General features: G+C 38.3%; 1 protein-coding gene across 2 annotated transcripts in view; it reads left to right on the forward strand.

The window, feature by feature from the left end:
* The window catches only part of LOC135233105 (PH and SEC7 domain-containing protein 4-like), a 42,824-nt gene extending 20,928 nt beyond the window's left edge, over positions 1-21,896 (forward strand). For both annotated transcript variants that reach the window (XM_064296300.1, XM_064296301.1), the window contains exons 9-16: positions 3,634-3,723; positions 5,877-5,920; positions 6,747-6,916; positions 10,055-10,125; positions 11,148-11,293; positions 15,272-15,416; positions 19,122-19,268; positions 19,931-21,896. In XM_064296300.1, coding sequence (XP_064152370.1) covers positions 3,634-3,723; positions 5,877-5,920; positions 6,747-6,916; positions 10,055-10,125; positions 11,148-11,293; positions 15,272-15,416; positions 19,122-19,268; positions 19,931-20,206 — 1,089 coding nt within the window. In that variant the 3' untranslated portion in view covers positions 20,207-21,896. The remainder of the gene's footprint in view (positions 1-3,633; positions 3,724-5,876; positions 5,921-6,746; positions 6,917-10,054; positions 10,126-11,147; positions 11,294-15,271; positions 15,417-19,121; positions 19,269-19,930) is intronic.
* Positions 21,897-22,857: the final 961 nt, after the last annotated feature.

Raw genomic sequence — 22,857 nt, forward strand, 5'->3', positions numbered from 1 at the left:
AATTGCAGGACTAAGTTTTATTCCATAAACACAGTCTTTTGTAAAAATATATATCTTGTGATTTATAGTTACTTGCAAAAAATTAGTTTCTACTATAGTCATTATGTAAGCTATTTTAAATGTATTACACACAAAGTTTTACTGATTCTGTTCCCCTGTTGCATTCTGGTGCAGTGCTATATCGATAGTGATAAAAGGCACTATATTATTGTAAATTGTTTATGACTTGATGCTATAAGCTACGCCAGTGGGAGGAAAATCCTGGCCAGTATTTACCGCACTGGACAAGTCTAAGATGAGAGGTCAGCAAAGTCAAATGAACTGTGGAGAACACTTTGCCTGGGTCCAGACCTTTGAATCCTGCCCACTGCAGATTCAGGTCTGGTATCGTGACATGAAACAGCGATTTCTCGGCTGCCAAAGCGATTGTCCAATCAGCGCCACGGGCGGGACTAACGATTAGCCAATCAGCCAATCAGCGCACTGTTGTCAAGCTGTTGTCAAGCGTTGTCAAGCTGTATGCCGGAAGCCCGGAACCAAGGATTAACAGCAACAACAATGGCGACCGCTATAGACAAGATAGACGCGGCTATCGAGGCTGTTCTAAATCGATTAAAAGTACTAATTACTTTTGAGAGGATGGGGACTACATGCTAACATAACGTTGTCATAAAATTTTTCCCGACCGTGAAGAATGCCTTACTTGTTTACATTTTGAACAGATGTGGCTCAGTGGATGTTTAAGTTACTTCTGAGCTTTATGAACTAAATCGTGAACCAGTTAAATCACAAATTTGTCAAAATCAGACTAGTTGGCCTATATTTAAAGTTAACGTGTAGCCTACAGTTTTTATTTTATTTTATTTTATTAAGGGGGTGGTTTTATGGTTTTAAACACTATGCGCTATGATGACATTATAAACAGATTGACAAGCGTTTTTATATTTTTGTGCATGGTAGGTTTGCTCTAAATTCAGTTACAGAATATAGCGCTTTTTTTCTCTCCAAAAATAGTATTTCTCAATGTATTTGTGCCGCCATGTTAACAGATTTGTACAGTTGCGGGTCAGGAACTTTTCAAGGTAAGAAGAAATTTTAGGATATTGCTTGTGTCGAAAGTTTTGCGACGAAAACAACGATAGATTTACCTAGGAGCCACATCTGTTCAGAATGTAAACAAGTAAGGCATTCTTCACGGTCGGGGAAAATTTTATGACAAAGTAACCACAGTATAACAAGTTAGGTTATTTTGCCACGTTTCAGCATGCCAGTGTGTTAATACTGCTGTGAGATGCCGGGTTGAGACTCTGGCATAGCTTCTTTTTCTGTGGCGTCTTTGTTGGCGCATCACGGTCCCTGTTCTCTTCTCTTCCCGAGCCTTCCTCGTTAGTGTCTGTAACGTTAAGCTCCCATTGCCATTTCTTTAAAATAATTAGCGAATCTTCAACCCTGACAAGTAGTCGAAAACATTTGACACAAATCCTCCCAGAATAGAATCGGGTCTATAAGGGAGAATTACCCCTACATCTCTGAAACCTTCACTTAATGGCCTCTCTTTTGTATTTAGGCTGTGGCTGAATAATATTCTTGAATTTGTTATGACCCCCTTGATTAACAAATTTATTTTACATAGATGGCATGTCTTCTCAATATCGCCCGACATCGCAGTTTGTTTTTACTTTACATAGTGTGTTGGATTCATGTGGATATGCTGGTCTCTCGTGATTGGTTAGGGAAAATCGCATGTCCCTCCCCCACGGAAATTGGTTAGAGTGGAGGCAATGTCAGACTGAAGATGGAAATGGAGTGTAACAAGTTGAAAATTCTGTCTGATATCAGGCTAGAGAACACTGCCTGCTCACATACGTGCGTGTGTGTTTGCATGTCTGCGTGTGAGGCTGTGAGTTCCCTCACCTCCCACTAGAGGCAAAAAAAATGTACTTCCTCAACCTGTTTTCCACCACTGCAGAAAGAATTTTGCCGCTAACTAAAAGCAGTGGAGTTGTTTAAGGGTTTTTCCAAGACGTTCCAAAACCTTTCCAAATTGCCCATTTCAAACACGTAACCTACACCACAAAAACGAATTTTCTTGCCTCAAAATTATATATTTTGAACAGATAACTGTGGAGTATCCATTCTAACAAGTTTTGAGTGTCAATCTCTTATAAGAATTAACATGTGGAATGTTGAAATGCACAGTGTGTTATGTAGCTGGCAGGAATTAATTATAAGCAATATCATTTTGGGTTGAATGCACTTTGCTGTTTCTAATGTTACTGCAGCAAACATTACCCACCTATTGCAGAGAAGTCATCCGTTAGAAGCTTTGAAAACAAGAGCGAGATGGCAGCGGCAGCAACCGATTGTAACTTGCAGCTGAGAGTGTGTTGTTCACATTCCGAACGTGTTAATCAATGTTAAATTTTCCAATGTAAAATTGCAAATATCTCAAAAAATATCTGTGCTATTTACACAAAAAGCACAAGTAACTAGGCAAATTTTGACATTTCCTAATAGGGGCAAGTCTTGTGAACAAAATGAGGGGTTGCATGAGGGGTTATGTATTGGATAAACCTGTTAAATTTGTAAAAAAATTAATAAATAAATAAAATAAAATCATAATAAAATAAAAACTGAGGGTCGTAAAAAACATAATCATAAACTAGGATTTTGAGATTTTGAAAATATGATGGAGATGGGCATTTGTTCAATGGATCGTTAGGACCAGAGTGGTTCTTACTGAGGGGAATATGGATATATAAGGCATTTTTGAAGAACTACTCAAAATCAATATGTGAGCAGCATTAGAGCTAACTCTAGCCATAACAGACATAGGTGTAAAATATATCATGTATATGTATATGTATATGAGACTATTATTAAATATAGTTGTACTGTATATAATGGCTAGTCATTTATAAGTCAGATACTTTACAAAGAAAGTATGTTATTTTACTGGATGAAAAATGATATGTCAGTCTTTAATTATTTGGTGCTTTGAAAGCTAAATTGCAAAGCCAATGTACATTAGGATAGGCATTTTTTTCTTGTGTACAAAATTTTTGGTTTAATCCACTTCCTGATTTCTAACAGAATACAGATATATAATTTTGTTGGTTGAACAGGCACAGGTACAGTAACACCCCTCGTATTAACATATTGTAATTGATCCATTTAACATGTGCTAATTTCAATAAGTGAGGATCATAGTATCTTAAACCAATATTAAATACATAAATAAATAAATAAATTAAAAAATGTTTTAGTTCATGATAGCCATATTACTTTCTAAAAATCTGTACTGAACAAATCTGATATTGTCCTGTCCAGGATAATGTGTACCATATAATATGCACATTTTTTAAAAAAGGAAAACTTGGACACATTGCGAAAATGTGTGGCGACAGATTATGTGCTGTCAACAATACATTCGATTTTTAACACATTTTTTGTTTATCAAACATTTTTCAGCCATATTGGATTTTGACCTTTGGGAATGTGTTCATCTCTATGGCCTTTTTGGAATTTAATTCATGAAATTTAATCAATGGCTTCATAGTGAAAACTGTACAATGGAGCAGGCCACAAATGGTGTGTGTGAAAACAGATGTGCATGTCTGTGTCTTTATCCAGAATGTGGGGAAATCCATGTCCATTTCCACCTTTGTGTCCAACTTGGATGGTATGAATGAAGGGGAACATTTCTGTAAGAATCTACTGAAGGTAAAGTAATCTCCATTGATGCAAACTATCATTTTCTTCTATCACCTGTCTCTTGAGCCTTCAGTACAGACATAATACCAGTGAAGCTCATGAGTTACATGTTCTCCTGTGTGTGGGGTTGTGCAGCGTGTTGAATGTGCGTGTTGAGTGGGGACCAAAGACTAAAATGGAAGGAGGTTTGGAACTACCTGGAGCTAGTGATTAAACAATAGCACATGAACTGTGCCAAACAGGTATGGTTATCAATGTTCTTTGAGAACAATATGCCGTGTAATGACCGGTTTGTATTTAAGATCACGTGCAAGGTCTTTTCTATGCTTGATGCCCCAGTGAACCCAAATCTAGATGGAATCTAGATGTCTAGAGGGCTTAGAAATCTAGGTTGAGAGATAACATAAACGGACGTATATTAAAAACTATGGCAAATGGTTAAAACACACATTTACAGCAACCAGTCAACACATTAACTATTAACACCATTTAGTTGTAAATGTTATTGTTGCTATATGCCCAGAGTTACAGCCTTTCTTGAGTCCTCTGAAATGCTTCAGTTGTCTGAATGCATTCTGGTTTCTGGGGCGAAATCCGTAGGAGTTGTTTTGGAAAAGGGGAAGGCACTCCAGTTCCAAGTCACGCAGCTTGATCCATGTCACAGGATGTGATGCAACATGACTCTGCATAGGGAAACTGGGGAAAATGAATGTAGCAGTGAAATGCAATTTTAACCATGTTGTGTCTTTAAGTTGGGGTGAATTGAAACATTCAAAGTGTAGCAAACACAATTTACCAGGTGCTGTTATCTGGAGTGACTTACAATATAGGAGAGCAAGTGCATTCACCTGATTAATATGAGCAATAGTGTCAGACCTGGTTAACGACATTCCCAGACCAGCAGAGGAAAGGCACAACACTAGTGCAAGTAAAAGGCATATAATGCAGGTTTTAGTCTGTGTTATTGCTATTGTACTCTGTAGTCTGTGTTTACACAGACTACAGAGTACAATAGCAAGCACCCTCTGTTTGTAGTTTCTGCGCAAAGAACACGTTTCCTTGGCTACATCACACTGGCCAAAATGTCTCTGGCTGGCTCTGATTGGACTTTGTAACCAGGAAGCGGTAAAGACACAAGTCTGAGGTGTAACTTTCAGTCAATTGTTGACCTCGATGCTTGTGCTTGTTATTGAGGCCGGCGTATGCCTAAATGAGACGCTCTTGAACTTGATATTATGCGCTAATTTGAATGGCTTGTATTAGAGTAATACAGTCATTTTAGATAAAATAAACGGCGTAGTTTTCAAAAGGGTGAATTACCTATACCTAGCAACTTTCAAGTCTCGTAGAGTGTTTTTCCACACCGTTTCAACATGAATGACAGTGAATGACGTCTGTCTGGACAAAACGTAAACAAACATGATATCTCAAAAATAAAGCAATTTTGGGAAAAATGGTCGAGGTTTATGTAAACTATGTGGCCGATGTTGAAAATGGACAATGACATATAGTAACACTGGTATGGTCCTTTAAGGTTGTTGACCTTTGCCTTTAGATTAGACGTTGAATTCTCACTGTAACTGAAATTTATTTATTTTAATCTATCTGTTTCTGAGGTGTTCATCAAGGATCCAACATGTTGCTCTGATTATTTTTAAAAAATTGGTGATTTAATTGATAGTTGATATCTTTAATAATAATTACCTAATTAAATAAAGTAAATATATTTTATATATTGGATAACTGTGTTCTAACTGCTGATTCACTTGGGTTCGGTATTCTGAGTGCCGAACATTAAACAAAGGTGTTAGCAGTTAAAACTGCGGAATTCAGAACATAAACATATTTTACCTCACTTCCCCGACACCAATACAAATAAGATCTGTCAGTTAATCATGACAGTCTAAATGTAGCCAAAGTTTGGCTACATTAAGGCCTGGATATTAAACCAAGCCTTAATGTCTGCATTTGTTTATTCTGTTTTCATTCCCAAAATAATTGTTATTTTCACTCTTCTCGCAAAATGAATCATGTTGACTGTAGTGTAAAAATAAATTAAGATATTAAAGTGAACAGGTCAGGTTCTGGCATTTCACTTTCGGGTAATGGTGAGTGGTGAAGGAAGAATTATTTCCTTGGTGACTATGTCTCTTGTCTTTCAGGATCTGTACAACGGCATAAAGAATGAACCTCTGGAATGGGCAGTGTGAGTTACTGAACCAAGTCTGGTCTGGCTCTTTGGAGGATAGAGTGTGTCCTCCAACTACTCGCCTTTTGCTTTCTGACTCTATATCCTGCAAATGAATGTTTCCAGGGTGATGTGCATTGCGTACTTTTGTGAAGCTTTATCATAGGAACAAAGTAGATGTGGGATAAGGGGCCCTATCCAGTAACAAGAATGCCTTGTTTGTGGATGTAACTGAGACCCTGGGAACTAAGCATACAAATAATAAAGTAATAAGTCACAGCAAATATCTTTACACAAGAATTTACTTCCAAATGTGGGCCTTGTAACATGCGCTTTCCATCTTGAACTCTGCTTTCTCTTAGACGTCATCATCTTGACACTAATTATCTAGCAGTGCCTCCTAGAGGCCCTATATACATTGGATAGAAGGAAGGATAGGAGGATAGAACACAACAGATAATGATTAATACTGGTTAATCATTTTGAATGGCTGGATACAAAATTTCTAAAACTAGCTAACCTTGAGTTAGCCTATTTCATTTTTGGAAGATTTTTCACTGAAGCCAATTTCTTGGTTGTAAATTTGTTGTAACTGGCTGAATGGGCCAGAAAACAGAGAGTTTGAACCCCTAGGTCACTACAGCTTTCTGCTTTCTATAATGCTGAGTTATTCTAGCAAACTCTTGGAGGCATCTCATAGCCAGCTGCCAGTTCATAGAGTTACAGTAAAATTCTATACTGCCTGTGAGCACTATCACATTTTCAATATTGTTAAGACTGCTCCTCTTGCTCTCTTTTATGCAATCCACTTTCATCTCAGCGCTCTCTATTTTCCCCTCTGTAGTGATGAGGAAGAACTGAAGAGCTCAGTGTTACAACAAGATGAAAAAGCAGACCCACTACTCCGCTCAAAGAGCAACCCCTTCCAGGATCTGCCTCATGACAAGAAAGCCATGGTCTACAAACAGGGCTTCCTGACACGCAAGGCGCACGCTGACATAGATGGCAAACGCAGTGAGTCAGAAACAATGACACGTTATATGTGTGGATGGATGCACATGCATGCACACACATAAATACACTCAAACTCACACACATACACACGCATGCACACACACACACATACACATACGCAAACACATTTGTGCACCTGGACATAGAATAAGTGTAGTGCCATAATTAATTATATTTTCAAATCAGTATTAGTAAAAATAGTTTGAACTTTGTTTGGCACTGCATGTGCTTATGACACTCACAAACAAGGGGCCTGTTATATTATGGATTGCACATGTATGAACCCTATTTTACAAATAGTTGTTTTTGCAAACCTTGTTCAAGTGCAACCCCTATTTCACAAAGCTCTAGTTATGAATTTTTACTGTACAAATATGCATCACGCATCAAATGCACATAGCAAGTTTGGTCAGAAAACTCTTGCTGCAGTAAGTACTTTTTCTCATACTCAGCCAATCCCATACACACATCATTGCATGTTCTCATACTCAATCTGTTACATGCACACATCACTAATGGAGCGCCTTTTAAATTGGCGGTCAGACTTCTCTCATGGTGCACGTTGCCTGTGCTGCGCTTTGTAAACTCTGTTGCTGCTGCTCAAGAATTGTTGCTCAAATAATTATTGCTCTAAAAATTGCTGCTCACCCTCTTCCACCCCAGTTTCTACCTGGTGTTTGAATCTGTTTTCTGTACTGGGGGTTTTGAAAGGTTAGTGCATGGTGGTGCATGCACAGAAGTACATGAAGCAGATTCATTCAGTGCCAAACCAAAATAATTGCATTACATATCATTTAACCCCTTAAGTAGCATGGGCGGAGTGGGTTTATTTGTATTCATTCTGTTTTTTTACAGTGAAATTTTCAGTTAGTCTGGTCACACGATACACCATTTGACAGCGCTAAAACTGCACTAAAAATGGTTCCTTATTTTGTAACATGTGGGGTGGTAGATCCAGCTTGGGGGCTCCCCTTCTTTACATTTTGGAACTCCACAGACAACACAAATCATGAAAAAGTCAATATGCTTGTCATAGCAAGAATCCAGCGAACAAAATCCAGTCATTTTTAGTCCCAAAAACGTACCAACTCAGAGAAACCTCGATAGAATGTCCAGTGTTTGCTTAGACATTCTCCAGAGGAATTATCATTGTTGTCCGTTTCATCTGTGCATACACACCAAAAGTACTATAAACATAAAAAATGTTATCTTCACTTTGAATAGATTCTCTGGACCAAAACAAGCCCACCTATAAGCTTCTCTGACCAGTACTGGACGAGTAGCCCCTCAGTATAGCCAACGTGACCTGCAACGTCTCAACATGGCCAGTATAACTTCTGCCCAGTACACTGCCAGCCAGTGGCAGGCTATTATAGTGATGACTGAGAAGAATTTAGATAATGAAATGACATTTCTAATGGAGTATCGGTTGTTCGATTTTCATAACTTGTTTCTCCTGTGTAAACAAACCACAACTTTTTCAGTCCGCATGCTGAAAATGTTGCTCATGAGTCTCAATGAGTCCTGAGACTTGCCTATAAAGGCTTTTTTACTGCAAAATTTAATTTTTCAATGGCCAAGTCTTAACAGACTCGGCATTTGGAGGCCTTAGAAGAACTCACTCATCTGAGTGAATAATTCCTAGGACAGTGAAAACAGCTTTAAATTCACAGCAGAGGGCAAATTCACTGATCTTGACTGATTCACTGATCTTGACTTGATCTCATTTCATATCAGTGAGCATCTAAATACATCCTTAAAATATTTGTATTGTTATTCAGTACTCTCATAAATAAGGAGTAGGCACACTGAATAAAAATCAAAATATTTTGAGAATATTGAGAATTGGGAATATATTGATATGTTGATGGGGGTGGGTATTTGACAAAAACTTCAATCAATGAACTTAAATAAATGGATTAATGAACTAGATTACAAATGTGTTTATATTCTGCTGCTGCCTGAGGTTGTAAGGAGAGGGAGGTGTGGGTGGGGTGGAGTGAGGGTGGGGTGGGGTTGGGAGGGTGAGAAGGAGATGGAGAGTTAGGGGGAGGGTGACACATTTCTTTCAAAAAGTATATGGTATACAATAACTACATTTTTACACATCTAAACAACCATAATATCATTTGTTTACCAAGTGTCTTTCTGTAGTCTCTAAATGGAATTTTTGGAATCCTGCCTCAACAAAGCTCTGAAAAAGCAATACAAAATGCTCATGTTTGGTGGTATTGTCATCAAATCTGAACAAGGATTTGTCCAGTGTTGTGGCTGTGGCTACATTGTGTTTCTAAGCCCACCAGGCACAGCCACAACCATCTGTATCCACTCAAAAAAATCTTTTAGGTGAGAAGCAAACTTCCACTTCCACTGTGTTTGAGCTTCTGTTACTTTTTCTTCAGTGATATTTTGAGTAAAAAATCCAAGGATTACCTTTTAGAAGAGACCAAGGTGAACTGTCAAAACTGTTCAAGAATAGTAACCATTTTATTTTGGCTGTGTCATTTTCAGGCTTTTCTTAAAAAGGGGGCTGCTACTTAAGTGGTTAACTGTTCAAATATATAAGTTTCCTGATAGAAAACCTTTCACACCTGGCCCCAAACAGCATGGTAGCCAGTGAGGAGGGCCAAATAGATGGATTTTATAACTGTAAGAACAAAAAAATAATTCAGAGGAATTAGTATTAGTATATATACTTTTTAAACGGGAATCAGTGTGATTATTTCCAATCTTGTCACAGACTAAACAATTCAATGTTTGTTGAATAATTTATTAGTGATGACCCAACAGGTGTTGCTAGCATGCAATAAAATGTGGACCCCCCAACCAACTGAACCTTCCTGTGTCCTGGGCAATACAATCGGGAATTTTGTGTCTCCCCGTGGAGCAACCAGCCACAGTATGTGGCCTGGGTGGTCCGAATTCAATCTGCAACTTGTGGGGCTCATCCATGCACCAGAGCATGGTGTCTTACCTGAATGAGCCACCCAGCAGCCCAACAATAAGTTATTTTATATGACATTTACACTATTTCTCACGAATCTTCTTTCTGTTGTGAGGGGGAAACCCTCCAAAAAAATTGTGGGGAGAGAAGATTTGATAAATATACCTTGTTATATCTGAATGTGCTTTTCCTAGCTCCCTGGGGGAAGCGTAGCTGGAAGACCTTCTATGCTGTGTTGAAAGGAATGGTGCTGTACCTGCAGAAGGTAAAAGCTTTTCTATAGTGCTCAAGCTAAAATAGATATTATAGCACTATAGCTATCTAGCTAAAGCTACTCTTTCTCACTTTCATTTCTCTGTCAAGAATGAATACATTCTGACACAACAGTCTTCTGATAATTTGCTGTATAAATGTGGATTCCTGTACACGTTCTTGCATATTTTTGTTGTATTTAAGCACACATTTGATAGCTTCCTCTTTTTTTGATATTTTTGTGACAAAACCCATTTTCCTGGAGGTAGGCATCAGTTGGTCATTACCTCATGATGCATTTTAGTTAAAGTAGAAAAGTTTCTAATATCTGTGTACTGTGTATTTTTAACACATTTCTCATGACAGCGTGTAGACACCCTGACAACCCAACAGGCTTAATTTTAGAATCAAGTTGCAGTGAGATATAATGTGCCCGATTAGCTGCAAACACAAAGAAAAAAAAACAATGTTTGCAATTTTTGCAGAAAGATTCAGTGTAAATTCTAGGTTCAGCCCCCAGTTTTTGTTCACATCCAATATTAGCTGATTGGTACAGAAATAGCCTCTATTTTTACAATTCCTAGATACAGAGACATTTTTATGGACAACAGTATATGTTTATGCACAGGCTATTTGTTAATTCTGAAATGGAGGCCAGCTCCATATACAAGATAACCAGTGAGACTGAGGTGTTCACAGGCAATAATAAGGGGATAGAGGGTTTTACACCATTATCAGCATTATAAAAATTCTAATTTTGTGGTTTAGATTTGTGTTATCTTCTTTCCCCTCATCAATTTATCAAACTTAATTTCCCCATCTCTCCATTACCTCCTCAATCCAAAAAAATATCCATGTGACTCAATATGTCACAGTATTCCTTCAAAGCTGCAATCTGTAGAACCCAGTGTTTAAGTGATAACTCTGAAGACCCTGTCTCACTAAACCTAAAACTATCGCACTCAATTCTGCATACTCCACCCCTGTTCCTGTCCTCACATCATCCATCCATCCATCCATCCCTCACTCCCGCAGGATGAATACAACATAGAGTGGCAGAACTCAGCAGAGGTAGTCAGTGTGCACCATGCCTTGGCTGAAAGGGCTGATGACTATACAAAGAGGCCACACGTCTTCCGCCTGCAAACGGCTGACTGGCGAGTCTTCCTCTTCCAGGCATCGTAAGTACAGCGTGCACGTGCGTGAAAATGTATGTAGCTGTGTGTCTTTAACTGCTTACGTGTGCATGCATGTGAGCACTGTATGTGTGTGTGTGTTTGCATGCATGCGTGCAGTAAACCCCAGTAAAATTTTCTCATGTAGGATATATTACAGACAGTGTACAGTATAAAATGGTCAGAAAAGACCTAGAAGATTCACAGGCCCCTAGTAGTTGTGCTCTTTTCCAGAAGCAAATTATGTGCAGCTGCATAAACCCAGAATAAATACAAGTATTGTACCCAGTTTACCCACTTCTATAAATGAAATGCAAGACGCCGCATGAGACAGTGACAAAACAAATTAGTAAATGAATAATGTTGTGTCTATTGACTGTGTTTGCATCCCTTGGTTTATGTGGCAGTTTTTATATGCTTCATTATTTATGTTCATATTCGTATTTACAGTCCTCCATGGTGCTTGACAGTGTGTATGTTGTGATTTATGTGTATGTACTACTGTCCACTGTGGTTGTAGGCCATGGGCCAGATCCTGACTTGACAAACATTCCTGTTTACTAAAATGGGCAGTCGATCCTGGGTTGTGCAAATTAAATTAGTTCATCCTGACCAGAGGTGGAAGGTCCAGGGGTCAGAATGTAAAAATCTTGCCATGTGTTTGTTCAACCCATGAACTCAGCCAGTTGATTGCAGTAATTAGTTCTACTTCCTGGCTGAAGAATTGTGTTAATTAGCAATTCCAGGTTATTGGAACAAGATACTGGGAGTGAATTCTAATTTCTGAACATGGATTTTCCACCTCTGATCCTGACACACACCCACAGCTGGAAAATTTGAATTGAATTTGCCTCCTTGTCCCATTTAGTGGCCTTATTCCTTTATATGTGGCACAGTGCCAGCAGGAACCACTGTGTGGGGCAGAGACTGAGCAAGAAACATCCAGCTGGACTGAAGAATTGGCCTTCTGCTTAAAAAAAGAAACAGCAAATCAAAGAAAACACAGTAAACTAGAAAATATCAAAATCTGGGTACTACAAAACAGAAAAAGGGATATTCCCCACAAAGACAGAGAGAATAAGCTTTTAGCAGGTTTTAAAGGTTGAAGTGAGCCAGATGCACATTGTCAGCATTCCACAAAGTCTCGCCCCGTAAGGGACAGCAGGCTGTGCTTTTATAAAAGGCCTGAATGGCCTTGAAAGCAATGGGCAGCATCTCAGCTAGTTGCTGTTCAGCTTCTGGTAAACATGCCTGTACATCAGGCCCCTGCTGTCCTGTAGGCCCCCCTGTTCTGGGAGGGAACAGGCACAGCCTACAGCAGCCAGAGAGGAGAAACAGCCTATTCTAGTCATCCTCACATCCCTCATGGCATCATAGACCCACTAATAAAGGTGACTAACTATAAAATAGTTGGAAAGATATACATTTAAAGGTGGTTTGTTGCCTTAACTCTGTCAATGATATGCCCACATAAAAATGCAGCTTGTGAAACAATACACATGCAGAAACACACACACACACACAGTATGTCAATGCAACTGTTAATGGGCTGGCTATTGGCTAGCTAACAAGCAATAGGTTCTTAATCAGACGGGTTCCTAACTAGGCCAGCTAATGTTATCTAGTTATTGTTGTGCTAAGTGGCTAATGTTGCAATCCCCAGCTGAATAATGAGTAAAAAGCTAAGAAAATGTTTGAGTGCTGGATCGAAATAATGACGCTTTCATTTCCTAACGTTGATTGCTTTAGGGAGGGCAAAATGGTGCACTAGAATGTAGACAGCAGTGTGTGCATGTAAGCTTGACAACATATTTCTCACAAAATTGTAGTTTGTGTGAACTACACTGCAGTGATTATCAAACTTACACAAAGCAATTGCTGGTGTGTAGTTAGCCTTTATTGATTACAGCCAATAGCACTAACACATAAAATTGATTTTTAGTTAATTGTTCAATGGAACTTTGGAAGTGAAGCTGTTCAATTACAGTCTACGTAATGGGGATATTATTGTCTCAACAATAAATAAATAAATGTAAATGTTACATTTATTTATTTATTTTTGAGACAAAATTCCCCCATACTAGTTAGCATCTTTATATTTAAAGCCAAGCTCACAATAACACACCGGCAGCTGGAATCGCAAACTGTTAGTGTTCCAGGAAGCAGCCAGTTTAATTACCAGGACAGTAGATGTGCACACACTTTGTTTCCAGTGTGGGTGTCATTCGGACATATCAACCCCTTATTGGATACAAGGCTGTCACATTATTGTGTACTTCGGCACATTCTTTTGCGTACGTACAGTTTACTGGTGCGATAGTTAACTTGATAGACTTGTATGTAGGTTTCTTAGCTATGAAGATAATAAGACAAGGCTGACTGCTAGATGATGAAGTCAACTACAGTCAACTACAGAGCATGGGGGAATTTTGTCTCAAAAATAAATAAATAAATGTAACATTTACATTTATTTATTTATTGTTGAGACAATAATATCCCCATTACGTAGACTGTAATTCATAGCCAGATGCGAATTTACGAGATGATAAATCTATGTTAAATTTGGTTAAATTCATACAGTAGCACAGAATAGTTGATATGGAACGGTACCAAATTAAAAGGTTCATTAATTGTTCTACCACACATGAATACATGCTTAAATGCATTTGTGGTGCCCCTTAGGTTGGTAAAACATAGCAGAGCACAAAGCTGCTATTTGAAACAGGAACCCAGACTATGCTATTGCTAGACACTGTATCAAACCAAACATGGGCTGCACTCTTTGTTGCTCTTTGAACAAGTCCAGATCTCACAATGTGGGGGGAGTTGGGGGGTTCACATTGTCAAAAAACAAGAAGAATATTCGATATGTGAGTTAGAAACTGTGGAACCAAGAGGATTTAATGATGATTTGTCATTATCCTTTAAAAAAAAAAAATCTTGCTGTATTGTCCTTAATGCCATTTTATTAGCCGAATAAGAAATTGTATGTCTGTACGAATATCTTCAGCTTGATAGCTTTAATTGTTCCATCACACATGTTGATGCATAGGTGGAGAGCCTTGCATGTTTGGCCAACATAAACACGTATTCCTAAGTGTTGTATAGTTATTATCACTAAACGCTAGCGTTGACTTTGGTCTTTCTTGTTTATTTTCATAAAAATCCCCAAAGAAAGTTTCCATTTTAAACAAAATGGCGGTTGAAAGTTAGAAAGACTACTCCTGCCCTTGACAAATTTATTATTGTAGACTTTGGAAAAACACTGTTTTACTGTCAGAGGCACCAGCGCTGAGTTTCAAGCAATATTAAAATTATTAGAGAGGGCCAATCATCTCACTTATTTCAATAAAGGTCATTAAAACTAAAAAGCATATGATTGGCCCACTCACACACAAACATTCACACATGCAAGAGCACAAACTAAAGAAATTATCATTCAAAAGCACTTACGTTTCCAGCAGTGTATCATGATAACAGTTCATGAAAATAACCATGCCCCATTCACCCTCTACATTTGAGTTAAAATTCTGGACATATGTTTCAGATTTACACCTTAATTGCTTGCATGTTCTCTGAATGCATTACTGTATATATTAAAAATTTCAACACTCTGCATACCAAACATATATTTGTGATCACAGGATGGCATCATTCACCATGATCCTGACCATGATCTGTAAAATTAATGAAGAAAGTTTGTTCTGTCTTCAAATTAACTCACAATTCTCTTACTTTCAGTACATGCATCCTCAACATTTTGTATTTCATTTTGGTTTTAAAAATTGTGTAAGCACATAATGACTGAGCCTCAGAGGGATTTCTGTCCTCTAACTAATCATCTGGGTAGTTTCACTTTCTGAACATAACATTGCAGAACCACAAAAACCCTATATTTTTGAAACGTTGTTGTGCTTCCAGTTTTTTGTTCATTACCTGTATTTGTAGCTGCAGCATTCCTGTGTGTTTGTGCTTATTCTGCAGCACACTAGAGCATATGAGCTCCTGGATCAACAGGATAAACCTGGTATCAGCCCTGTACTCATCTCCTCCATTCCCTGCTGCTGTGGGATCACAGAAGAGGTTCAGCAGACCCATCTTACCTGCCATGCAGTCGGCACTTACTCTGGTACTGTTCACACAAGGGGTGCATCAAATACAAAAATACCATATTGGGAAATACACCGATAATACTTTGTTTATAGATCTTTTTTTATTCTCCAAGCTGAACAGTGATGCATAGATTAAATAACTGCAAGACACACAAATAGCATACACACACACAATAATATGAAAAATATGCAAACATGCTATTTACAGAGATATACAGTTATACAGATATACAGCCATGCCATAAGATGCAAGAAGTTCAGTAGACTTTAGTAGTATATACAAATTCACTACAACCATACATACACTGACATTTTCAGCAGGAATAAAAGAGCTTATTCAGCAGGAATAAAAGAGCTCAAAACTAGTTTTACTAAGTAGAGACTGATTAACACCTACATCTGATGATGGTAGCACACTATTAATGCTGGTCAAAGTAATGCACTCCTAGGTTGGGTTCACACTGTATGCATTTTATCGACTTGGAAACGCGAGAAGCACTAACCATCTACATCATGGCCCTAATTTCTCGCTGTGATTTTGGACCACTTATTTTTGTCAAGGTAGTCAAGATTTGTGAACTTGTACAACTTTGAATGGGCAGAAACTGAAATGACCAACTTCTCTTCCATCTTCTTTATTGCCCAGAATCATATCACCTCTATTTTCATGTGTTTGTACAGGTCGTGCAAAAGCAGCATCAAAAAATGCTTAAAGGCATACTATGCAGAATTTCTTGCTTGAAAATATTGTAAAATAACTATGCTAAGGTACATCTATGATGCACTGCCAATTTTAGTCTTCATGCATTTTCACCAAATTCGTGTAACTTGTAGTTGTTATTACAACATGTGTCTGGGACGTTTCTGGCCATGGTGCTCTTTTCTGTTTGGCAAGGGGTGAGCTTGGCTATAGAGCCTGTGGTTTGGGATCCGATTCCAGCGTTTGTTGCTTGATAGCTGCTGCAATGGCAGATGCTAAGAAGCCTAGATACAGCTAAGAAAAAAGACAAGCTGACAGAGTTGAAAAAGTAGCGTCAACCAAATTTTTTTCCCCTTGGCGGCATCAGCTGGATTCACCAAGGGGATGAAAAGTGATGTGGAGTTTACCTGTTTTCTGTTGGACCTGTAAGTAACATTGCTTGTAGATAGTTACATTAGACAGCTAGATGTAGACATTTATTTTAATCAGGGGAGCTGAATTTGATACAGCATGCATACTATCTAGCTGCATGTAGCTAACTTCACTAACAAAGCTAACAAACTTTCTAATCATGTTGTAGTATTTCCATTGAATTGTAGAAAATTACACTAAATTAATATTTGCTGAACTTTCAATGTATTCATTTTAATGCTATATTTCAGAAATATAACAATGTAATATTAGATTACATTTTATTTTCCAGACACATTTATCCAAAGCGACACACAATAACTGCATACTGAAGGTAGTTGGAAAACAGTATATATATATATACTGTATATATAACAAACATGTACTGTATATATATCTACCTTTAGAGCCACTGCCTTTTTGCCCTTGATACCATGAGAAAATCCAGGAAACTCAGCCTCAGAAAAAAAAACTGTGGACCTCCACAAGTCCGGTTCCTCCTTAGGAGCAATTTCCAAACACATGAAGGTACCACAAGCATTTGTACAAACAATTGTATGCAAATATAAAAATTTTGGGACCACACAGACACTGCATCATTCAGGAAGGAAGCTCAAATTAACTCCTGGGACTGAACAAACTTTGGTCCGAAAGGCTCAACTGAACCCCAAGACAACAAAGGAACTGGTGAAGGAGTTGGAGGCATCAGGTACCAAAGTATCTACATCCACCATTAAGAGAATCCTACATCCCCATGGCCTGAAAGGCTGTCGCACAAGGACGAAGCCCCTACACCAAGACCAGCATAAAACAGCCAGAATGAAGTTTGCAGGTGATCACCAGGACAAAGACTTTTGGGGGAGTGTTCTCTGGTCAGATTAAACAAAAATTGAACTGTTTGACCATAATGATAAGCACTATATATGGAGGAAAAAGGGTGAGGCTTTTAATCCAAAGAACACCATCCCAACTGTGAAGCATGGGTGTGGCAGCATCATGTTGTGGGGGTGTTTTGCTGGAAAAGGGACTGGTGCAATTCAGAAAATAGATGGCATCATGAGGAAGGAGGACTATCTAAAAATACTGAAGCAACACCTCAAGACATCAGATAGAAATTTAAAACTTGCTCGCAACTTGGTCTTCCAGCAGGACAGTGATCATATCTTACCTCCAAAGTTGTAACAAAATGGCTTAAAGTGAAAGTGAAACAAAGTTAAAGTATTGGAGTGGCCATCACAAAGCCCTGACCTGAATCCCATAGAAATTTGTGGACTGAAGTGAAAAAGCATGTCTGAGCAAGGAGGCCGACAATCCTGACTGAGTTACACCAGTTCCATCAGGAGGAATAGGCAAAAAAAGCTTGTGGAAGGCTACCCCAAGCATTTGATTCAAGTTAAGTAATTAAAAGGCAATGCCACCACTAAATGCTAACAAAGTATATGTAAACTTTTGACCCACTGAAAATCTGATATAGCACATAAAAGCTGAAATAAATCTGTCTCTAAGCTATTATTTTGAAATGACCTCTTACGGAAATAAAGTAGATACCCTAATTGACTTAACATAGGAAATGGTATGGGAACATGAAATGTGTGGAGTTGTGAAAAATTGAGTTTGAATGTCTTTAGCCTAGGTGTATGTAGTCTGGATGAACGCATGTACTTTCAGGGGCAAAAGGGAGGAGCCTCGCTTCCCGAAGCGGCAGCTTCCCTATTGGTTAATCGAACTGCCTGTCCCATTGTGAACTATGAACGTGAACTAGTTCATTTTAATCTGTGTGAACTGAACTTTGAGCTTGCTCTTGTGAAGTGTGAACTTGCACAACACTGCCTCCGGTAATGTTTCTCCAGTGCATGTTTCAGACCATGCCTGGCCAAAACATACAGTCTGTGGGCCAAAATTGTCACCACATTTGGAGCGCCGCCCCTCTGCACTCTGATTGGTTATGCCTAGAACGTCAAGCATCGACCAGGCTCTGTTGAACGAAGTGAAACAAGAGACAGGCTCACGAGGCTAAGGTGTATGTAAACTTTTGTCCTCAACTGTGTCTACCTATGGCCTGCTAATTTTTCTTATTCCACACACGATTCTGTGTTTACATCCAAATTCTAAACTAAATGTATAGAATAGCTAAACACAGAATGAGGAAAAACACAAAATAGCTGCAACAGCACTACAGAGCAACTTCCGTACGATGTTCCCACATGCTCCGTAAAGATCACACTGTCAAATTACTGTTACAACCTATACGGAATCATTCATGTTGCTAAAAATGCTATCTTCAATATCTCTGAGCAACTCACCTCTTTGCTTGACATTTTGCTTGTTGCGCTCGTGGATGTGTCCTCAAGAGAGATGTGCGTGGGGTTGAGAATGGAGGAGACTTCTTTATTTACAAATACAGAGTCTAGAAGGGCTGAAAAATTGCATAGTATGCCTTTAAGACTCATTGAAAATATTTTGAAAAAAGGTGCTTCCTGCTTTTAAAACATGTCTGGTGTGAACGCAGCCTTAGAATGCAGTAGCTGAAGTTTGACTGATGTTGAAAACTCTTGTCTGAGTTCTTGTATTAATGTGTGTAGAGCACTGACTGGTGTTGATGTCCTTGCAGGAGAAGCAGCTCCAGTCTCACTCCCGCATGCTGGACTCTTTCTCAACTGACCTGACCTTCCTGCAGCAGTCTGTGCTTGAGGGCCGAAGGGCCAAGGCCCGCGAGCTTGAGGAGCGCCGACAGAGGGAGGAGTATCTGCTGCACGAGGTCAGACTGGGGGAATTACAGTACATCTAACCATCCCTAAGGACCAATCCTGGGGGTCATCCCTTCAGTTCCTGCCTATGGATGGTCCCTTGGGGGTCATCCCTTAAGACTGTCCCTAAGGACCATAGCTAGAGGTCATCCTTTGGGACTGCCCCTAAGGGCCATGTGTGGGGGTCATGTCTTGGATCTGTCCCTGGGTAGTATCTCTGAAGCTGTCATGTGTAGTACAGTCAGTCATTCCATTAATTCTTTTAGGTCATTGCTTTTTAATCATTAGCCATGTGATTGAATTGTCAGTAATTCCTTAGCAATAAAGCAGCAGTTTCAGAATGTGCATTTTCACTGACAAGAAGTCAGAGTTGAGCTTCACTGAAGGATTTAACAATTTATAAAACTAAGATTTAAAAAACACAATTGGAAAAAAACAATCACTGCTAATACTCTGCTATATTAATACTCTATAACCGGTATAGCCTGCTGTGTATGTGAACTGTGTGACTGTGTGTGTCTTCGTACATGCATGAAGGGATGTTTATGTGTTTCATGTTATCAGTGTTATCAGTGGGTCTGTATTTATAACTTTAATTTATGGTTTATCCTATGCTTGTGTGATGAAGTGGCTCTATCCATCTGAGTTCCCTTTTCTTTCTCCCTCTCTCCAGAAGAGTCGGTATGAGGTGTATAAGCAGATGCTAGAGGTGTGGAAGGGCCTTGGTGGACACATTGGCGGTGCAGTGAGGGCTGTGGAGCTTGAGCGTTTCGATGAGGAGCTGTACGTAGACACAGAGGAAGAGGAAGCTGGCCTGAAGAAGTCCCATTCCAGCCCCTCCCTGAACCTGGAGTTGGCCCCACCCCCCATAGTGAAAGTCAAGCGCAATATCTCTGAGAGACGCACCTATCGCAAGATCATAATCCCACGACGCAACAGAGAGCTGTGAGAGAGGGCCTACTGCACCATATTTACCTATAGATGAAACAAAATATTACATCTGTGGTTTATATTCAGTTGACTGTACTGTTACATATCAACTGGAGGTCACCAATATAGGAGTGCTGTCCTTCCTCGGTTCATTGGAAAAAAAATGTTTTCAAATAAATCTGAGATTTGTTTGTTCTTGTTCTGTGTTCACCCTATCACAGTTATAATCACATGTAAAACAGATGGAACATAAAGAAATAAGCCAATACAGTACTGTGCAAAAGTCTTAGGCACCCTAGATTTTAAAATATAATATATAGTATATATTTGGTCTTAGGTGTTTATTTTTTTGTTTTCTGCATTAGTGTGTCAGTAGAAAAGAGCAAATTTGAGATTTCCAAACATGAATTTTCCAAAAAATGAAATTTTACAGATACGTCTTTGTATTTTTAAGTAATAGACTACTTTTCGGATAAAAACTTGATCATGGGTCTCTGGGATTACCTGGAGAGCCAGAAGCAAGCGAAACAGCCAAAATCTGCAGAAGAACTGTGACAAATTCTCCAAAATGCTTGGAACAACGTACCAGCCGATTTTCTTATAAAACTGCAGGACAGTGTACCTAAGATAATTCATGTAGTTTTAAAGGCGAAGGGTAGTCACACCAAACATTGATTTTATTTAGTTTTTAACTGTTTACTGCTCTTTATATTATTTTTTTGATATTTATAACATTTCATTTCATTATTTTTGAAAGCACCTTAGCTGTACAGCATTTTTTTTTACAGGTGCCTAAGACTTTTGCACAGTACTGTATATTTTCTATCAGTGAAACATCTTTAGTCCTCATATAAAAAGTACTGTACAATGAGGTGAAAACAATTCATCCAATAGTTTTACATGTTTAGATATTGTGCTTTTAATGTTATAATATTCAGTTTTAATATTGTGAGCTTTGTAGAAGTGCCTCATCAAGGCAGAAGAGTCTCTGTAAACCAACCAGTGTGGACTGGGAAATCAAAAGTGCATTCAGAAATATACTCACACAATCACGCTCTGCATTACCTACCATCTCCATATCGCCTTTCATATAAAGTTCTCCCTAATTATTTATCTAAATTCAGGGAACGTAGATTCTCACTTGTTGGGAAAAGTAATGGAAGTTTATTTTTTCAGGGGAAAACTGCCAAAGAATTAGTTTTGAAACAATTTGGAGCCATTTTCTCAGTGAACATGTTTATCTATGTGACAGGCTTGTCCAATGCTGGAAAATGACATGTAAATCATGTAGACCTAAATAATAAACATGCTGTTTCTACATTTGTTATGACTAACAGGTATCTGGAATACTAAGGGATCATGTTTAAATTGCAATTCTGAAAACTGGCCACAGGAAGGCAGTATGTTGCAAGAATTGTGAATGAAGGCTAGGGAACACCCCTGACTGAATCAAACATTATTATTTAGCATTTAGCATGAACTGTTGTCATGATATTGATACTGGAAATCGCCAATTATTGTGCACAACTCTATGGATTCTCAGTCAGCTCATGGAGAATACATGGAGTTCATGGGAAAAAAGTTGTGTATACATGTTTATGTTCCTATTCAAATATCCATGATCCTCTGTATGTTCTGTTACATCATCCAAATTCTAAGAATAAAATCAATTCACAAACACAAATTGGACAATTTAGCACAGTAAGCAAGATAGAGTTGTACAGTGTCATGTTTTGCACCTTGCATTTGTAAATCAGAATTCTAGGGACAAAAATGGGTTGGGAAAATGTATCAAAACAAAGTATGCCATTCATCAATATACACACTATAATATAAAATAAAGTATAAAAGGGAAATGTTAGAGTCAAAATATTATCCATAAAAAGTATATTGAAAATAAATGTTTTTTTTATTATTTGTTTACTAATTTAAATAACATGCATTATCTGTATATTGTGTAAAGTATCCAAATTATTTGAAATTGTTCTATGAATATGTGAAATATATATTTTTAAAGACTGCAATCAAAAACATAAGTTCTAATAGCTACAATAGAAAGACACTGATATTAAGCCATTTTATGCTGAAAGCATCCTGAAATGCTCGGATTGCCACTATTGTCCAGATTTGGTGCTGCACTTTTGTAGACCAAAATGCTTACATAATTATTTTGGCAATTTACATAAAATGTTTTTTTTTTTCTTTCACCAAGCAGCAGTGATGGAAAACCTTATGTGATGGAAAAAACTTTCTCATCAGAAAGAGAAAAATTGGATAACCTAATTGAAAACCTATGGTTTGATGCCATATGTAAAATTCTGTACAACTGCCAATGACACTGCCATTGACTTTTCTTGATGAGCGATCCAACTTACAAGGGTATTTCTGCTCTGAGAATAGCAGAGTTAAATCTTTAATGCTCTGCGTTGTGTCTGACTTTCATGGAAACAAAACATTGAAACTTTATCTGTAATGGTGTCTCAGATAAAAGTGTTTTGGAACTGCGACCGTTATTGCATATAAAGCACTGGTCTAGTATAAAAGAACGACAGTAGGATGAATTCATATCTTCCCTGTTTCAGATTTGAGATTTTCATAGTCAACCTTTTGTTTCAGAATTTAGTTTTCAAGCTGCCAAGCTTGGAGTAGGTTCTTGCATGGTGTTATAAA

Source organism: Anguilla rostrata, chromosome 10 (genome assembly GCF_018555375.3).
Source record: "Anguilla rostrata isolate EN2019 chromosome 10, ASM1855537v3, whole genome shotgun sequence".
NCBI classification, from domain to species: domain Eukaryota; kingdom Metazoa; phylum Chordata; class Actinopteri; order Anguilliformes; family Anguillidae; genus Anguilla; species Anguilla rostrata.